The sequence below is a fragment of the Solanum tuberosum genome, unplaced genomic scaffold (genome assembly GCF_000226075.1).
Source record: "Solanum tuberosum cultivar DM 1-3 516 R44 unplaced genomic scaffold, SolTub_3.0 scf00306, whole genome shotgun sequence".
In the NCBI taxonomy this organism is placed as follows: Eukaryota; Viridiplantae; Streptophyta; class Magnoliopsida; order Solanales; family Solanaceae; genus Solanum; species Solanum tuberosum.
The window spans coordinates 220,849-242,449 of record NW_006239228.1 but is presented as its reverse complement, the minus strand read 5'-3'; the positions used below and the strand labels follow the sequence as shown (position 1 = coordinate 242,449).

At 31.2% G+C, this 21,601-nt stretch overlaps 1 protein-coding gene across 1 annotated transcript; it reads right to left on the bottom strand.

The window, feature by feature from the left end:
• Nucleotides 1-2,913: 2,913 nt before the first annotated feature.
• On the bottom strand, nt 2,914-4,414 carry LOC107063098 (mitogen-activated protein kinase kinase kinase 1-like). Its single transcript, XM_015314536.1, has 2 exons — nt 3,980-4,414; nt 2,914-3,360 (listed from the first exon to the last, which is right to left on the bottom strand). Exons 1-2 carry the CDS (start codon nt 4,366-4,368, stop codon nt 3,036-3,038), a joined length of 714 nt encoding a protein of 237 aa, XP_015170022.1. The 5' UTR covers nt 4,369-4,414; the 3' UTR covers nt 2,914-3,035.
• Between the last annotated feature and the right edge of the window lie 17,187 nt (nt 4,415-21,601).

Genomic DNA, 21,601 nt, shown 5'->3' with positions numbered 1-21,601 from the left:
AAAAAATTGAAAAAGCCAACAAAACGTCAATCTCTTTTTGGTCAAGTTTTTCCTATAATACTTGAGGGTTGGTGTTAACTTAGGTATTTATTTATTTATAAAAATATAGTATTAATGTATCCAACTATACTTGTATTGCCTAATCAACCTTTCAAATTGAATATATTACTTATGTATCCAAATATACTTGTATTCACATCACTATTTCAACTTGTGTTAATATTACAATATAATTATCTATGTATATAAGTATTATACTATATACAAATTTGACAAACAACAAAATTCTCTCTCTACACTCTCTGCTAACAACGGTAACCTAACGGCTCCACTGAACTGCGGGTATCCCCCACGCTCCATCTCATAGAGCCACCAGGGAGTCTCTCATCGACGCGCCGGGACAAGGAGATGGCTCCAGCATTAGAGGTGACACTCATCGCAAGGAGATATGCAATTTCGCCATGGAAGGAAAAGTATAAAAGCAATATAATTTTCATGAAAAGCAAATTCTTCAATCAAAACCCTATAAAAATAGATGAAAATAGATGTATACAAATAAAATTTCATAAAAAGGATGAAAAAAATCAATTAGAAAATACCTAATGAATTCAAATCACAAAAATCGCTCCTAAAATCATACAAAATGATCTTGAATTGGAAGAAATTTTGGGGAAAATACAAAAAATCTTTGATATAGGGATATTGATGAAAGAGAAAGCATTGATGAGGACATAATTAATTATGAGTGTAATAATAACTTTCCTATTTAATATTTATTTATATTAAATATAGATATAAGAAAAACTGATTATTGGTATATAATTAACTTTGCTATTTATTGTATAGTTATATCCATATAACATAATAAAAATAAACTATAGCTATTTATTTTAAATGTATATTGATGTTTGCCATATTCCGTAGTTTTTCCTAAATTCGTATTATGCCCAAAATATTTCTCGTTCAAGCTTTTTATGTCTCACTCCTTTAATATTATGGTTATGTTAAGCACTTGTCAATAGAGATCATTGGTCTTAGGAGTCACGAGAATTTATTCAATTAAATCTTCCCTTTCCATTTCTAAAGATTTTAATTACAATATCTAAGTCATAATGTTTTGGACAATTTTATTTTTTTCAAAATAAATAAAGAGGAGGAGATAAAAGAATAAGACTGATAAGTGATAAGGATGATGTAATTTTTTGGCAGTACATGATACTGACATGGGAATTAAGGAATTTAGAATATTATTTAATTAATGTGTGAATATGGCACAAGGGCACGAAGACGTATAGTTGATTAGATACAATAATTTATAATCATTTTTACAGTAATTAAGATTAAATTTAGGATTTCACGTAAGATAAAGTCAAACTTGATAATTACACAAGACGAAGACGTACGGGATTCATCTTCTATCTAATGTTAATTTAGGATTTAAATATATTTTTCATTATATTTCTGGTTTAAATATATAAATATTCCTCGCATTATATTTTGATATAGTATCTTTAATTTTGACGAAAAAAATAGGTGGCAACTTTAAATTTTCCAATATTAAATATCCGATTACTTTATAAATCCACTTATTTAATAAATTTCCTCCACTCCGAGTTCTTTTTCTTTTCTTTTAATGAAAATGTTTCATCATCAAGGAGAAAAAAAATCCTTATCTTTTTGTTTTATAAATTGGAGATGCAATTAATATAGGTGTCCACTTAACCGAGCGAATCGACTAAAATTGAACCAAAACAGCACAAGTGGGTCATCAAGGCCAAATCAAACAAAAAGAAATGCAACGAAAAACTCAAAATATAACGAGAGTACTATAAATTCACAAGTAACAACACGACCAATATATAAGACCACAACTAAACAAGACCTACAATAGATTATTTTTACAAGTCTATAAGATGAAAAACGGTTGGGAAAGGCAAGCACAAAATATATGTGGACGATAGGGCAATAGCGGAAGAAAACTCAAGTTAAAACTTTTTCTTCTATTTGAACCAAGAGAAGATAAAATAATGCAAGAAAAAACATTGTTTGAGGCACCAAACAAATCAACCGAAGCAAGCAAAATAAATTAACACACGAGAGGTCAAGTTTAACGTGGAAAGCCTCTTTGGTGTGAAGAGTAAAAACTACAAAGCCACAACTCCACTAAAATCAACAAGAGTTACAAAAGTGTTCTCTAAAATGACCACCAACAAAGTGCCAAAAAATGAGCAACACAACTACAAGATATATAGCACCAAAAACTAGAGAAACAAAGGGAGTAAAATCACCAAAACGCAGCTACTGTTCACGAGCTAAATCTGGAGCTATAGGACTCTAAATCACCCTTTCTCAGTTTCCAATCAAAGATTAAGTTGAAAGGAACAAGCTGTCCAAAAATCTGCTCAATCGAACAAGCAACGAAGCGAGAATTGCGATTTGAAATTGGCAACTAGGGCTTGTACGAAAATATGCACTCTCTCACTTTTCTCTAAATGGCTGCCGATCTATCTCTTGTGATTCTTCCAAAATAAGACCTAACAAAAAAGTCTTACATATGCACAATAATATTAGGCTTATGAACAAAGTGGGCTAAATTTATCCACAAAGAAAAGGAAAGAGACCCAAAACCTTAAACTTTTATTTATCTACACAGGAAGGGAAAAAGACCCAAAACCCAACAAAAACTACTAACATCTAGTCCAGCCATGACTCCGACATACCCATTAACTATACAAAACAAAAAGAAGACTCCAAACTCATCAACTCCGGAAGAAATAGAATGTACCAATCATCAAATGGACTCAACCACATGCAACAAGGACATACATGTCTACTTGATAAGTGAATGCAGCGCCTCCAAACAATGGTCAGTACTACTAAAATTCAACGAGGATTCAAATAGAACACACCAAATTTAGAATGTCTTTAGATACGCTGCTGCTTGAATATAGATACATACTTTTGTAGTTATATATAATTAACACAACATTACAAGTCAACTGATCATCAAACCCTAAAATAATTATTGAAAGGGCCTAACTCCCACAATGGCTTTGCCTATCTTCCACTTGCATATCATCATAAGCAGATAAATTCAAATACTTGTCTTGTTGCTCAGAATTAGCCCTCACATCCCTCCATCTTGCTCTGCATATCACACACTTAATTGATCTTCTTCTGTTACTTCTCTTCCATGACATCAAACATTCTTCATGTAATGGATTCCTACAAGTCCCACAAGCTGCTACTCTTTCTTCCTTGTTCATTTCTTCCAAACATATTGGACATGTTACACCCTTCTCTATCTCTATTTTCAACGGTGAACATTTTGACCGTTCTTGAAAAAATAACTGGTGAAACCTGTTGAGACATAAAATAATTAAATAATTAGAACTATGCACGCTATTAATTGCTAATTGCTTAAATTTTTAGATGATATGATCACATACTATAATTTGATATGGAATTATAGCAAATAAAAGAAGGGAAGTCTTAGAATAACAGTAAAATTTATCCGTGTGGTGTGACCTATAATTAGTTACGTCACTACTAAAAAAATGCAATTTTGCAATGGACGTTCCTATCAAAATAGAGTCGAAAATATAGGATTTTCCATGGGAAGTCTGTTGAAAATGTTGTTGATGAGGCAATTTCATATGAATATTCATATGTTTTTGGTTCGAGTCCTGAAATTAGCCACTGATTTTTGCGTCAGGACAAATTGCTTGCATTGCACCCCCTTAGTGTGTGATCATTCCCCGAAATCCTGCATGAACATGAAATTTATGCTTTGTGTACTCGACTTCCCTTTTATTAAAACAGACAATATAGGTCCTAAAGTTGATAAATCTCACTTCAAAAGAAAAAAAAACATTCACGTATTTGGTCCATGAAAAAGAAACATGCCTAGACATCATGATAGACCTGTTGAGACATAATATAATTAAATAATTAAAAATTCTGCTCCTGCATGTCTAACCTTTTTCGAACATTAGGGTTTGCTAGTGATTCAGTTGAGATAGGTAAGCTAAGAAGGCGTTGGAGCTCGCATGGCCTGAGAGTTCGCCGGAGAAGACACATGTCATCAACTGAGACACCCAATACACGGATGAACACGAATAGTATGTGTTTACATGGGGCGGTTCGATCTGGGCAACTGCATGATGGGGTGGTGGAGAGGTTAACAGTGTATACATTTCCGGTTGCACCTAAGATAAAGAAAGTGGTGTCGTAGTGGTGGAGGAGGCGGAGATGGTGGCTGACTGCACGAATAATTCTGTCGGCGAGTGGTTGTGTTGGCATCAAATGGCGGCGATGGTGGTGGTGGTGGTTGTTGGAAGGGGTGGAACTAGATCCAATGGATTCCATTTTTGGAAAGTTATAGAAAAGTAATTATGGAATTTGGATTTGGTATGTTTTGTAGGAAAAGGAAAAGTGAAAAGTGTGATAGAGATATATTCTTTGTAGAGTTGTGAGGAAAAGTAAGGGTTATACGTATCAGATACCTTTGACTTGGTTCTTTCTATTTCTGTTAAAGGCACGTCATGTATGTACCAAATCCAAAAGGAAAACATGACTTGTAACTTTTCTTGTAGTGAAATTAATAGTGGATCAATAAAGTAAGAAACTTAAAATTGTTATGTGGAAACTTAGAATTAAAAAGTTGCAAAAATAAGATATTTGGGATGACTCAGTTGGTTTGGAGGGTGGTTATCTACACGAATGATCTGAGATCAATAACCCATCAATGCATTCTGTTGGGATATATACTCTTAACTATATGTTTAGATATAGTATTTATTATAGAATAATTATTTATTTAGTTTTAATAGACCATATTCGTTTATGGTGTCTGTTTACTTATATAGTAGATGATTTAGTGTATAGAGTTTTAGATTATACACAGAGGATTAAATCATCGGTTCTTATAAGTATAATTTTTTTTTTCACAATTTAAGATGGAAATTGGACATGTCATCGGTATAATTGTAGCACAAGATTATATGTAGTTTATCTTGATTATGGGAATGATACAGTTCCAATGTCTTGGGCTAGTACATTTTGTATCATGTATTTAACGGGACCGAGTAGAAATAGTTGCTTTAGACTGACTCACAAAAGCATATTCTCTAAACTATTAAATGTGCTTATATTCTTAATCCTGATATAACTATTATGATCTATATATGTTAATTATTGTTTTGATCTATTAAAAGGTGAAATTCTGATATGGGTCAATATACCTGGTAGTTTGGGTGATAATAATATATATTGGTGAAATAATAAGTTAGTTGACTGAATTCATGTCTCGATATAGAGATTGATGATATACCTTTTTTGAGAAGCTTATAAATTTTCATCGTGTCAAACCTTGCAAGTGGATTTATGAATCCGACACATGAAATAAGTTAAGCAATGCTCTAAAGAAAACTAGTATTTGAATTCAATTCGTCAGTAATTTAATTTATTGATTAATATCTGTAATCTTAACATGGGGAATTACATATGTGTTTAATGGGGAATTTCAAAATATAAGTGCAATTACGAATTTCTAGTGGAATGATTTATAATTTGTCATGGTAAGAATTAATTATGTGGTTCCTACCGTGTTCATATTTAACTAGAACTCAGAATCTATTCTAAGGGGAAAAGAGAGAAGTATGTGTCTTTCTCTATTTTAAGGAAAGAGAGAAGTACATGTCTTTTTCTATTCTAAGGAAAATGAGAAGTATATGACTTTTTCTATTCTAAGGAAAGAGAGAAGTATGTGTCTTTTTCTATTCTAAGGAAATAGAGAAGTACATGTCTTTTACTATTCTAAAGAAAGACATGGTGTTCCTTCTCCTCCTTTGACTAGGAAAAAATCTCTATAAATAAGGATTCTTCTAACCCTTGAAAGTGAAGTTTTATATACGATGATTGCCCACCCAAGTATTGAGAGAGTTCGGAAGTGAACTTGGGATCAATGTAAAAGACCGCAGAACTGCCGTCCAATTTGTGGACTAGCTTGTGGATTCGCTTGAAGGTACCTGCTCACGCTTCAAGAGGTAATCCTTGAATTAAATTTCAGGAAGTTTTATGTGCTCTAGCATGATTGTATGTGTTCTAGCACAAACAAATGTGTTGTCTATTATTCATGTAAGAAGTATGATTCTAGTATGCTTTTTTTTAGCACAAACATTTGTGGAACCGTAAAATAGTTGCATTTAAAAAAAAAAAAGGTAATTGATTTAACATACTTGATCAAGCTAGCGTTGCAATCTAAAACAATTAGAAATAGTACTTTACTATTATCCGCACATCGCGCGGGCACATATACTATAGCTTTATATTAAAAGTTACAAATTTTACTAACTTATTTTAATATATATGGGTCAAATGGTATTAAATAAAGTAAATTAAAGACTTGACCCATTAACCACAACTAAATAAATTAATTATTTAATAAATATTCATCAATTAAATGACCGTAGTTATCGAATAGTTTACAATTACCAAATCGACTTCACCGACTGATTCAAATTTGACTGGGACAACTATCAGGAGGAATAAAACGGTAATTTTTTAATAAAAATTTCCAAAAATGATCTTTCGGGTCATTACATAGAAAATACATACTTAAAAGAGTAATTTGAATTCCTTACCACCAAGCTCGTCTCATTGAAAAAAATAATATTGATGATATTCGAGTTCGAGTTGAACCAGTACTGTGAGTGATACTAATAATTGCACAATGGGTATGTGATTGATATAGTTTAAGTTATATATACGTTGCCAATGGTAGAAGAAATTTATTTTATTTTTTCTTCTTTGGTTGCACTAAATATGTAAAATATTTTAAAGAGAATAATAGAAAATATGAACTATTTCAAATACTTTTTTTTGGATTCATAAATCTTATATTTCATGTAGTTTATGACATTATTACACTCACCACATTTATTTTTGATTTAATTATTTTTTAAATGATTCAGATACTGCATCAATGTAAAAATGGAAAAAAAAAAAGTAATGAGAAGGTTTTCTTAAATATTGTGTATTGAACAAGATAATATATTCTGAAGCAAGGGCATATATGCCATTTTAGTATTAAAAAGAAATAGGAGATAAATTGTTTTATTTGACCAAAAAGAATTTTGGAAAATAAAAAAAATAAAATGAAAAGAAAAGGCTGCAACCTAGCAGCAAAAAAAAGAAAAGAAAAGAGAAGTCCTAACCCTATTTGGAGTCTTTGTTGAAGGAAGCTGCTGCAACTATTTGTGAAGATCGAGAAGGAGAACGAAACTCGTGGGTCTGTCTTTCCATTCGAGTGAAGCTAAAGGTGTTGGAAAATATTTTAATAGGAGAAATAGAAGTGGAAGGTAACTTTCTGAACTTAACTTAAAGATTTATATTTGTAAATTTCATGACTATAGAATTGGAATTGTAAGTTTAAGAAAATAAGGGCTAAAGAGATAGATGAATCTATTAAATTCTTGAAATTCAAGTGGGTACATTCAGTGGCGGAGCCAGAATTTTATCAAGGTTGTTTAAGATATTTTTTCTGATAAGTGAACTGAATGTTATTTGTTTAACCTAGGGATTCTACCATGAACGATCCCAACATTTGTCAATATCAAATACAAACAATCGATTTTTTTTTCTTTTTGATGGATTGATTTTATATGATAAAAATATATGATTATTGTATGTAAAGTAAAATATTGATTGAACAAACATAGGCGTATCTAAGATTTTGAGATGATGGGTGCACTGTTATAAAAAGGTTGATCTATGATATAAATTTGATTTGATCAGTTCGACATTTAAGTTTTTACTATTGAAAACTGTTTAAATTTTAAAATTATAGGTCTAAAATTAATTCTTATATATATATATATATATAGACACACACACACACCAATTACCACTTAGAAAAGTGTTATCTAATTTTAGAAAGAAAAATACAACAAGATAAATATAAAATTCAAATTTACCCTGCCGAGAGAGGTGCACCCAGTCATAATCTCATTATGTGATACTTTAAGTGTGGATTCACACATCTATAATTCAATATTTTTTAAAAATATAACACTACTATATATGATCTCGAAAGGGGACCATGGGTTCATGTGAACCCGGTGACCCCCCTTAGATACGCCTCTGTGAACAAATGTGTCTACCTTTACGAAACATAAATCACACCATCATAGAATTCCTTTTTCTTAAAATTACTGATATAGCCCTTGCTAGTGGGAATGTAGAACTTGCATACTATAACCGATATCCCTCAAGTAGGGATGTACTGATATGAATATTTGACTCCTTTTAAGGATTTCACTGTTATTTGTTACTTCTTAAAGAAGAAGGTCACAATGATTAAATGATTCATTCTTAAAAACCTCTCAATTATAAGATTGATATGAAAGTATTTTTAAGAGTTTACTATTAAATGTTTACATTGATTTTGCTTATATGAGACACATAAGATTGAATATGGTTATTGTTTCCTTTAAAAAGACATTTATTACATGATTCTGATTATCTAACTAGCATGTTTTCTGACTTGTCCCTCATTAAAAGGGTTGTGGTTAAGTGTTATTACTTAGTGAGCTAGCGTCTCACTCATTCCTAAATGTTTTTACAAAGAACTCAACTGATATTGAGGAGGATTTCATTAACTAGATAGTGTTAATTAGTATAATCTAGTGAGTCGGGTAACTTCGCGTAGCAAGATATTTATAGAATTGCTATGATTTCTTTTATTTAAAAAATCTTAGAATAGCTCCATTTGTCATTTCCTTTATTAGAGTCATGATTATCCCTTCGTTTTGTAGTCATGTGACTTTCTTGAGCTTCTTTATATTATTGGAGATGATTTGGTATTTTTGTGTTGGCGATTAAATTATCGATGGGTATTATGTATGGTTTTAGAGTTGTTATTAGTCGTGTTGTTGATTTCTGAGACAAGAAAAATTAGGATTAGCCCAAAAATAAAGAAACTCTGCCCGATTTTCTGTAGAATTTTGGTAAGACTTGTTTTGGGATTCTCTCCCTTAGCGCCGCTCATCATCCTAAATTGGGTAGTGACAAAAAAAGCATGTGAGATATTTGAAATCTCACACTATGATATAAAGCTAATAGTAAAATAGTTTCTTAAATTGATAGATATCTATAGTCGTGATTGTTCTCTATTTATTATAAGAAAATGTCTTTTTTTAATTGGTTTGCTATGGATGGTTTTAGTATAAGTAGTTCTTCGGTTGGTGCACATGTATGCCTAGTAGGTTAATATACTATTTTATAGAATATAGTAGTAATACATGTCTAACATAATATCATCCCTCAACCCATATATTTCAAAACCAACTACTTTTTCCATCCTAATCTCTTTCATTTGGATTGTTATTTTGAAGAACTTATGTCTCATGAGGCATAAAATTTACTGTTAAAAAGAATATAAAGAATTCAAGAACAACTCATTCAAATGACAAAACATGCTATTTTATGTATTTGCCTCATTAGTATCCAAAAGAAGATAAATAGTTTCAATATTCATATTATGTGAAATTTTTTATAGGTATTTGCTGCAATTGAATCTCTGAAAAAGTTGCATCATCATACAAAAGTGCAAACATCTCATTTATGTTCACAATAATTAAAAGACTATGGACTGTCAAAAATTCATCGTTGTCTCCGGCTTATTCATGAACTCTTTTAGCATGATTGCATAAAGCGCTACTACTTTAACTTGGGTGGGTAAAATCAGCAAAATCTTATGGATTTGTCAAAATATCATTTAAATCATTGTTGCTTATTTCATTTAATGAATCATTGTCGATGTTACTGTACTTTTGGAGAATAACAATTTTTATTTGTCTAACTTGAAAAAACATATTTACCAATATTAGAGGAGTAAGTTGTGATTGGCCAAGTTTCCAAAAGTATTACTGGAGAGAGACTAACTTTTCAACTTTTGAAAAACAAAACTGTCAAAATAAAAAGGGGGAAATAATCTAAACGGAATGAAACAACATAGATAATAGGATTTTCTAACCTTGAGAAGATACGGAAGTTGAACAACCGCAATGTGGTGCCTCAGAGAGAATGATTAAGAGAGTGATTGAATTTCTTATAACCAAGCTCATTCGTCGAAAGAACAACTAGTATTGATATTCTAGCAGAACTGTGAGTGATACTAATATTAGTATCAAATGTGAGTTTGATATTGAGGTAATGTGGTTGTCTTAAATCTTGGGTAATGAGATTGTCTTAAATCTTGTGTATCGAAGAAGATAACCAAAATAGGAGTTAAAAAGATGGTGAAAGAAGTGGGTGAGATTTTTTAAATCTAACATAATGATATAAAGATAACAATAATTAAGTTTCTTTATATCATTGTGTGAGATTTAGAAATCTAACCCGCTTCTTTCACCATATTTTTAACTCATATTTTGCTTATCTTCTTTAATACATAGGATTTAAGACAACCTCATTATCTAAGATTTAAGACAACTTCATTACCCAAATATCAAACAGACACCCCTGATGCTATTAGTTGTCACTCACAAATCTTCTCCAATATCAGTATTATTTTTTTTCTTTTGTGGTATGAGCTTGTCTATAAGGAGTTCATATCACTTCCTTAGTCATTTTTCGGGAGGCACCAGCATTACGACATGTCAACTTTCCTATCTTCTCAAATTCTAAAAATTCTATTATTGGTCATGTTTTGTTCCTTTTTTATTTTGATAATTTTGTTTTTCAATAGCTCAAAGAGATGACCTCTTCCATCAACACTTTTAGAACCTTGGTCAAACACAAATTACTCCTCTAATATTAACAAATGTGTTTTTTTCAATTTGATTAGATAAACAAAAATTGTTACCCTCCAAAAGTACAATGAAATATGCAACATTTATTTTAATGATATAGGAACCAGTTATTTAATAAAATAGGCAATGATTATTTAAATGATACTAATGGATACAATTTTTTTTAATCGATTTTGCCCCGCCAAAATTGAAGTAGTAGCACTTTATGCAATCATGCCAAAAGATTTTTTTGAAAACACGCGGAAATTTATGAATAAGTTAGGTGACAACAGAGAACTTGTGGCCGCTCATAGTCTTTTATTTATTGTGAACACAAATGAGGTGCCTTCTCTTTTAAATGATGATGCAACCTTTTTGGGAATTGATTGGTTAAAAATACCAATAAATATTTTCGCATATAAATATTTGGATATTGACACTATTTTTCTTCTTTCTGATACTAATGAACAAAAAATAGCATGTTTTGTCATTAGAATTGACTAGTCAATGATATTTTTCTCTTTAGCAATTACATTTATGCCTCGTGAGACATAATGTAACACCTCAGACTCCGATCAGTTTTTAGTTTTGGGTCAACTTCAAACAATCATATCTTTTAGCACGAAAAGAGTTAGGTGGCCTATGAGGTATCAAACCGAAGGTCTTTGAGTCCTCTTTCCAACACCACCAAGTTTGCTAAATTGTGAGCTCCAAGTAAAAAGTTATGACTGTTTGAGTGAAGCTTCTCTAGCTAAGACTTTTCATCTGTTTAAAGGAAGGAGTATTTTGGTCTTTTCTTTACCCCACTAAGCCTTAAACGTTTTTCACACCCAATTTAAGGGTCTAATTAAACTCTAAGATATTTTAGACATTCTTTCCAAAAACGTTTAGGGATTTGAGAGCAAGTTCAAGAGAACAAAATAGAAGGGTTTCAAGCGTTCTTTCAAGAACATATGATTTCACCGAGAACAAGTGTTCTTTCGAGGTATATAAGCTTCTTATAGTGTAGGATTTGTTCACCCTTACTCCAATCATGCAATTTCATTCACTAATTTATCCATGAGATTGTTTATATAGATATTCTTCAGAAGTTCTTGAGTTTTAACCCCGTTCATTAACAATGGAGGTTTTTGAGTTCTTGAGGTGAGGGTTTTGCAAATGTGTGTTATTTCTTTGTGGATTTTGTGTGGATTTCATCGAAATTGTGTTAGGTTTTTGAATCAAAGAGAGTTGGGAGGAAATCATTCGATTTTATATGACTTAGAACTTGAATTTGAGCAGTAAAATTCATCGGGTTTCTAGACAGGGCATGGGGCGTCGCACTAGCCATAACACCTAAACTACTGGTCAGTAGTTTGGGGCTTGGTGCTCCCGCCACTCAGTAAGACCCAAATATTGACAGTAGTTTTGGGGGATGGCTTCCTACGCCACTCAGTGCGCCAAGGTCGTCAGGTCCCTTACCGTTTTATCCTTCTTTTCGTGTGTGTTCCCTCGAATAGTACCTATGTTCTCTTCTTGATATTCACTATTAAAATATTCATTAATCCTTGAGAGATCATGTATATCCTAATCACATCTCTTAATTTACATTTCAAATTAAAGTAAAGTTAAGAGGAATGTTCAAGAGGTCCTTTGAGTCAAGATTGAGAATCATTTTACAATTAACTAAAGATTTGAACTAAAATTAAATAAAGATTTGAACTAAGTCTTGAGTATATGAGTACGAGAATGAGGGAGAATTGAGTTTCATGTTTAAAAATGAACATAAGGTAACTAAGTATTCCCAAATATGTAATACTTTTACATTTAAAAGAGAGTAACACCGATTTCTAAATGAGTTTACAAGTTCAGAGGAATTTAAGAGTATTACCTCTTTTAAGAGGATATTTTGAGTAATTACCTCAAATTGAGAAAGAGTTGTGCTTTAAACATTTGAGCATGAATTATATATTATTGGGAGTAGTATTGATCACCAATATGAGAATGAGTTCAGACAACTAAAAATCCTCATAAACCATGTATTCCAACATGGTTAAAAGAATCATACATTTTATATGATTCCTTATTGTTTTTAAGCATAGCTTAGTGGATCCACTTAGTTGAGGTGTTCTATATCCCGACAAGGTAAAGGACGACTTTGACAGCGTGGGCGAGATGTTGTATCATCAAGTAGCTCATAGTGAGGGTTGTCGGTTAGAGAATCTCCCAAATAAGAGTAAAGAGTTTGTTATTGTATTTTTATACATTTTGAGTTGATATTTACTATTTTAAAAGCTTTAAGTATTTCATCTCTTATTGTTGCTTTCTTATTAAGTTGACTTGAGGTGAGGTAAGTATTCCTCCAGCCTTGTCCGTTCAGTTATCTATTGCTTTCAGCTTTCTCCTTACATGCTCATACATTCAATGTATTGACGTCATTCAACCTGCATCTTTTAATAATTCAGAGACAGGTGTTCAGGGTCATCAACAGGCGCTCCGTTGATACCATTTGCGTCCCAGTTAGCTTAGTTGAGCCTTGTTGCTTTCCGGAGGATTACACATTTACATTTTAGCTTTGTTAAGATGTCGTGGGTCTTGTCCTAATATCTATCGTAGTATTTATAAGCTTCATAGATAGTAGTAGTTGAGGAGTCTCACTATTTCCTTGTTAATGTTTTTAAAAGCTCGAGACCATCTCTTATGTTTAATTAAGTATTTCAGACATTTACTTAGTTGAGTTATTTTTGAGACAAAGTTGAGTTAATCTTTGCACTTGAAGTTCTTGTTTTGTTGAGTAAGTCTTCCACTGAGTAGTGAATCAGGACAAGAGTTCGCTTGGGGACCAACGATGGTTCTCAAGTGTCAGCCACGTCCAGGGTATAGGCTCGGGGGAGACTTATAAGATCTTTATAAGAACTATACAAATAAAAGAAGTTGATTTATGGGTACACCGGTGGAGGGACAATATTTGTAATTGACTTATTTATCCTCTTTCAATTAAATGAATATTTCAATCAATTAGCATTTCACTGGGACTCCGTTACACATGTATTACTAATAAAATATATTCTATAAAATCATATATTATTTGACTCGATATACATGTGCAACACACATGCTGAGAAATTATTTGTTCTAAAACTACTCATAGAAAATGTTTTTTTCTTAAAAAAGACATATTCGAATAATAAATAGACAACAATCTCAAGAGAAGATATCCATCAATTTGAGAAATTATTTTACCTTTTTTTTTTCATTCTTTGAGATTTTAAAAGTCTAAACCACTTCATTGACTATATTTTCACTCATTTCATGTTTATCTTCTTCAATAAGCAAGATTTAAGATTGCATGAGTGGAGGGAAAAATTTGAATTTGACATATTTATCCTCTCTAATTAAATAAATTTTTAGATCACTATTCTTTTACTAGGATTCCATTAAACATTTATTACTAATATTATTCTATAAAACCGTACATTATTTGACTCAACATAAACGTGCTGCGCTGGTGCAGAGAATTTAGTTATGCTAAAACATGTCATAACAAATCATTTTAAAAAAAGACATTTTCCAATAGTTAATTCTTGACTGTAGATATCCATCAATTTAAGAAACTGTTTTACTGTTATCTTTATATCATTGTTTGAGATTTAAAAAATCTAACCTGCTTCTTTGACCATACTTGCACACCTTTCATGCTTATCTTCTTCCATAAGCAAGATTTAAGACAATCTCGTTATCTGAGATTTAAGATAACCTTATTATTCAAATATCAAATACACACCCCTGATGCTACTATCAGTATCACTTAAAATTATTTTCAAATATCAGTATTAATTTTTCTTTTAGAAGGACAACTTAGCTGTGAGGAATTCAAATTATTCCCTTAAACATTCTTCGGGAGGCACTAATGCAGCGGTTGTTCAACTTTCCTATCTTCTCAAGGTCCAAAAATTTTATTAGTTGTCTTGTTTCATTCCTTATTGGATTTTTTTTTTTTGATTCTGACAATTTTGTTTTCCAATAGCTACAAGAGTTAGTCTCTTTCAAGTAACACTTTTAGAATCTTGGCCAAACACAAATTATCCATCTAATATTTACAAATATGTTTTCTCAAGTTGATTATACAAATAAAAATTATTATAACTAGTTTCTCGATACTTGTGTTGCATGTGTATTGAACGATTTTATTGAATAATATTAGTGGTAAATATCTAACAGTAACTCAGTAAAAGCCAAGTGATCTAAAAATTCATTTATTTGAAAGATATGTCAACTTCAAATGTTGTCATTCAAAAACCAACTGCCTTTTGTTATCCTTAAATCTCTTTTATTTGTTTTGTTCATCCAAAGAATTTATGTCCCACGAGGCATAAATCAATTGTTAAAGGGCAAAAACTCAAAGATCAGTCAATTCAAAGGGAAAAAGTTCTATCTTATGTAATTCCTTCATCAATATCCAAAAGAAGAAAAATAATGTCAATATCAAAATATTCTTATGTGATAATTTTTATTGGTATTTGCCATTATTGAATTCCCAAAAAAAGTTGCAGACACCTCATTTGTGTTCTCAATAATTAAAAGACAATGGACTAACAAAAGTTCATTGTTGTCACCAACTTAGTCATTTACTATCTACTAAATTTAAGGGCATCTTTTGGCATGGTTGTATATAGTGCTACTACTTAAACTTCTAAAGAGGATTTATATGTCAACTTCAAACATTGTCCCTCCACACGTATTTTCCAAAATTAACAACTTTCTTTTATTATTTCTTTCCTTTGTATTGTTCTTCTGACATATGTGTTGATGTTGTTGCATGATGACTAGCATATTTCTAGAAATATCATAACACAAAATAACATAGTTTACCTAACACACAAAACTCGTGATACAGTCCATCGGTCTAGGCCCGTAAAGAAGGCACCTATTTGTTTTCAACTTTTACTTTTCAAAATAAAAAAATAATACTTTTTAGAGGAACTTTGGCAAATAACCACTATAATAAACTTAATTATTCTTCATAGCTATAGTTTGCGTATTTACTGGTTGTAGCTACAGTTTAAGTTGCCTCATTTGTATAATTCGTACTGAATTTGTATAATTCGTGAGTAATGTGAATTCCTTACAACCAAGCTCGTACCATTGAAAAAAAAACATTGATGAATGATGATATTCGAGTTGAATCAATAATTTGAGTAATACTAATATTTCCATCAGGGGTATGTGATTGATAGAGTTTAAGTTATATATATGCTATCAAAAGTAGAAGACATTTATTTTTACTTTTTCTTAATTAGTTGCACTAAATATGTAAAATATTTTAAAGAGAACAATAGAAAATATGAATTATTTCAAACACTTCTTTTTGGATTCATAAAGCTTATATTTCATGTAGTTTATGATATTATTACGCTCACCTTCATTAATTTTATTTTAATTACTTCTCTAATAATTCAGATATTGCATCAATGTAAAAATGAAAAAAAAATAAAAATTAATGAGATCAGATAATAAGTTTATCTTAAATATTGTGTATTGAAAAAGATAAGAATGAAAGGTGTGAAAAGTAGGTCAAAGAATGTAATATTATATTCTGAAGCAAGGACATATATGCCATTTTAGTATTAAAAAGAAATAGGAGTCAAATTACTTTATTGACCAAAGAGCATTTTTGAAAATAAAAACAAATAAAATAAAAAGAAAATGCTGCAACCTAGCAGCAAAAAAAAAAAGAAAAGGGAAAAGTCCTAACCTATTTGGAGTCTTTGTGGAAAGAAGCTGCTGCAGCTATTTGTCAAAAGCGATAAGGAGAACGAAAATCGTGGATCTGCCATTCATTCGAATGAAGCTAAAGGTGTTGGAAGATATTTTAATAGGAGAAATAGAAGTGGAAGGTAACTTTTCTAAACTTAACTTAAATATTTATATTTGTAAATTTCATCACTACAGAATTGGAATTGTAAGTTTAAGAAAATAAGGATTAAAGAGATAGATGAATTTACTAAATTCTTAAAATTCGGGTGACTATTCAGTGGCGGAGCTAGAAATTTTATCAAGGTTGTTCAAGATTTTATTTTTTGATAAGTGAATTGAATGTTATTTGTTTAACCTAGGGATTCTACCATGAACAATCCCAACATTTGTCAATATCTACAAACAATCGAGTTTTTTTCTTTTTTCGATGCATTGATTTTATATGATAAAAATATATGATTATTGTATATAAAGTAAAATATTGATTGAGCAAACATAGGTGTATCTAGGATTTTGAGATGATGGGTGCACTATTATAAAAAGGTTGATCTATGATATAAATTTGATCGGTTCGACATTTAGGTTGATCTAGGTGTTTACATTGATTTTGCTTATATGAGACACATAAGATTGAATATGGTTATTGTTTCCTTTAAAAAGACTTTTATTACATCATTCTGATTATCTTACAAGCATGTTTTTTGACTTGTCCCTGATTAAAAGGGTTGTGGTTAAGTGTTATTACTCACTGAGCTAGCGTCTCACTCCTTCCTAAATGTTTTTACAGAGAATTCAACTGATATTGACGAGGATTTCATTAACTAGAGAGTGTTAATTAGTATAATCTAGTGAGTCGGGTAACTTCAGATATTTAAAGAATTGCTATGATTTCTTTTATTTCAAAAATCTTAGAATAGCTCCATTTGTCCTTTCCTTTATTAGAGTCATGATTATCCCTTCGTTTTTTAGTCATGGGACTTCCTTGAACTTCTTTTTATTATTGGAGATGATTTGGTATTTTTGTGTTGACGATTAAATTATCGATGGGTATTATGTTTGGTTTTAGAGTTGTTAATAGTTGTTTTGTTGATTCTGAGACAAGAAAAATTAGGATAAGCCCAGAAAATATAGGAAACTCTACCCGATTTTCTGTAGATTTTGGTAAGATTTGTTTTGGAATTCTCTCACTTAGCGCCGCTCATCATCCTAAATTGGGTAGTGACAAAAAAAGCATGTTTAAATCTCATACTATGATATAAAACTAATAGTAAAATAGTTTCTTAAATTGATAGATATCTATAGTCGTAATTGTTCTCTATTTATTATTGGAAAATGTCTATTTTTAATTGGTTTGCTATGGATGGTTTTAGTATAAGTAGTTCTTCGGTTGGTGCACATGTATGCCTAGTAAGTTAATATACTATTTTATAGAATAATATTAGTAATAAATGTCTAACAAAATATCGTCACTCAACCCATATATTACAAAACCAACTACCTTTTCTGTCCTAATCTCTTTCATTTGGATTGTTGTTTTGAAGAACTTATGTCTCATGAGGCATAAAATTTATTGTTAAAAAGAATTCAAGAACAACTCATTCAAATGGCAAAACATGCTATTTTATGTAATTACCTCATTAGTATCCAAAAGAAGATAAATAGTTTCAATATTCAAATATTATTCTGTGAAATTTTTTGTAGGTATTTGTTGCCATTAAATCTCTGAAAAAGTTGCATCATCATACAAAAGTGCAAACATCTAATTTGTCTTCACAATAATTAAAAGACTACGGACTGTGAAAAAAATATTTTTCTCTCCAGCTTATTCATGAACTTCCTCGTGATTTCAAGTAAATTTTTCAGCATGGTTGCATAAAGCGCTACTACTTTAACTTGGGAAGGTAAAATCAGCAAAATCTTATGTATTTGTCAAAATATCATTTAAATCATTGTTGCTTTAGTTCATTTAATTAATCATTGCCTATGTTATTGTACTTTTGGAGAGTAACAATTTTTATTTGTCTAACTTGAAAAAACATATTTACCAATATTAGAGGAGTAAGTTGTGATTGGCCAAGTTTCCTAAAGTATTACTGGGGAGAGACTAACAATTCAACTTTTGAAAAAAAAAACTGTCAAAATAAAAATCGGGAAATAATCTAAACGGAATGAAACAACATAGATAATAGTATTTTCTAACCTTCAGAAGATAGGGAAGTTGAACAACCGCAATGTGGTGCCCAGAGAAAACGATTAAGAGAGTGATTTGAATTTCTTATAACCAAGCTCGTTCGTCGAAAGAACAACTAGTATTGATATTCTAGCAGAACTGTGAGTGATACTAATATTAGTATCAAATGTGAGTTTGATATTGAGGTAATGTGGTTGTCTTAAATCTTGTGTATAGAAGAAGATAACCAAAATAGGAGTTAAAAAGATGGTGAAAGAAGTGGGTAATATTTTTTAAATCTCACATAATGATATAAAGATAACAATAAATTAGTTTCTTTATGTCATTGTGTGAGATTTAGAAATCTAACCCACTTCTTTCACCATATTTTTAACTCATATTTTGCTTATCTTCTTTAATACACATGATTTATGACAACCTCATTATCTGAGATTTACCCGAATATCAAACACACACCCCTGATGCTATTAGTAGTCACTCACAAATCTTCTCCAATATCAGTAATTTTTTTTTCATTTGTGGTATGAGCTTGTCTATAAGGAGTTTATATCACTTCCTTAGCCAATTTTTAGGAGGCGCCAACGTTACGACATGTCAACTTTCCTATCTTCTCAAATTCTAAAAATTCTATTATCGGTCATGTTTTGTTTCGTTTTTATTTTGATAATTTTATTTTTCAATAGCTCAAAGAGATGACCTCTTCCATCAACACCTTTAGAACCTTGGTCAAACACAAATTACTCCTCTAATATTAACAAATGAAATATGCAAAATTTATTTTAATGATATAGGAACCAATTATTTAAATAAAATAGGCAATATTATTTTAATAATACAAATTTTTTTTATCAATTTTGCCACACAAAAATTAAAGTAGTAGCGCCTTATGCAATCATCCCAAAAGATTATCTTCAAAACACGAGGAAATTTATGAATAATCCTGGTGACAACTGACAACTTGTGGCCGCTCATAGTCTTTTATTTATTGTGAACACAAATGAGGTGCCTTCTCTTTTATATGAAGTTGCAACCTTTTTGGGAATTGATTGGTTAAAAATACCTATAAATATTTTCACATATAACTATTTAGATATTGACACTATTTTTCTTCTTTCTGATACTAATGAACCACTTATATAAAATTGCATGTTTTGTCATTAGAATTGACTAGTCTATGATTTTTTCTCTTTAACAATTACATTTATGTCTCGTGAGACATAATGTAACAACTCAGACTCCGATCAGTTTTTAGTTTTCGGTCAACTTCAACCAACCATATCGTTTAGCACGAAAAGAGTTAGTGGCCTATGAGGTATATCAAACCGAAGGTCTTTGAGTCCTCTTTCCAACACCGCCAAGTTTGCTAAATTGCGAGCTCCAAGTAAAAAGTTATGACTGTTTGAGTGAATCTTCTCTAGCTAAGACTTTTCATCCGTTTAAGGGAAGGAGTATTTTGGTCTTTTCCTTACCCCCACTAAGCCTAAAACGTTTTTCACACCCAAATTAAGCGTCTAATCAGACTCTAAGATATTTTAGACATTCTTTCCGAAAACATTTAGGGATTTGAGAGTAAGTTCAAGAGAAGAAAATAGAAGGGTTTCAAGCATTCTTTCAAGAACAGATGATTTCGCCAAGAACAAGTGTTCTTTCGAGGTATGTACGCTTCTCATAGTGTTGGGTTTGTTCACCCTCACTCCAATCATGTAATTTCATTCACTAATTCATCCATGAGATTGTTTATATAGATATTCTTGAGAAGTTCTTGAGTATTAACCCCATTCATTTACAATTGAGGTTTTTGAGTTCTTGAGGTGAGGGTTTTGCGAACGAGTGTTATTTCTTGGTGGATTTCATCAAATTTGTGTTGGGTTTTTGAATCAAAGAGAGTTGGGAGGAAATCATTCGATTTTATATGACTTAGAACTTGAATTTGAGCAGTAAAAATTCGTCGGGTTTCTAGACAGGGCATGTGGCGTCGCGCCAGCTATAACGCCCAAACTACTGGTGCTCTGCGCCACTCAGTAATCCCCAAATATTGACAGTAGTTTGGGGGATGGTGGCCTGCGCTACTCAGTACGCCATGGTTTCCAGGTCCCTTACCGTTTTCTCCTTCTTTTCGTGTGTGTTCTCTCGAATCGTACATATGTTCTCTTCATGATATTCACTATTAAAATATTCATTAATCCTTGAGAGATCATGCATATCCCAATCACATCTCTTAATTTACATTTCAAATTAAAGTAAAGTTAAGAGGAATGTTCAAGAGGTCCTTTTGAGTCGAGTTTGAGAATCATTTTACAATTAACTAAAGATTTGAACTAAAATTAACTAAATATTTGAACTAAGTCTTGAGTATATGAGTACGAGAATGAGGGAGAGTTGAGTTTCATGTTTAAAAATGAACATAAGGTAACGAAGTATTCCCAATTATGTAATACTTTTACATTTAAAAGAGAGTAACACCGATTTCTAAATGAGTTTACAAGTTCAGAGGAGTTTAAGAGTATTACCTCTTTTAAGAGGATATTTTGAGTAATTACCTCAAATTGAGAAACAGTTGTGTTTTAAATATTTGAGCATGAATTATATATTATTGGGAGTAGTATTGATCACCAATATGAGAATGAGTTCAGACAACTAAAAATCGTCAAAAACCATACATGCCAACATGGGTAAGAGAATCATACATTTTATATGATTCCTTATTGTTTTTAAGCATAGCTTAGTGGATCCACTTAGTTGAGGTGTTCTATAGCCCGACAAGGTAAAGGACAACTTTGACAGTGTGGGCGAGATGTTGTATCATCAAGTAGCTCATAGTGAGGGTTGTCGGTTAGAGAATCTCCCAAATAAGAGTAAAGAGTTTGTTATTGTATTTTTA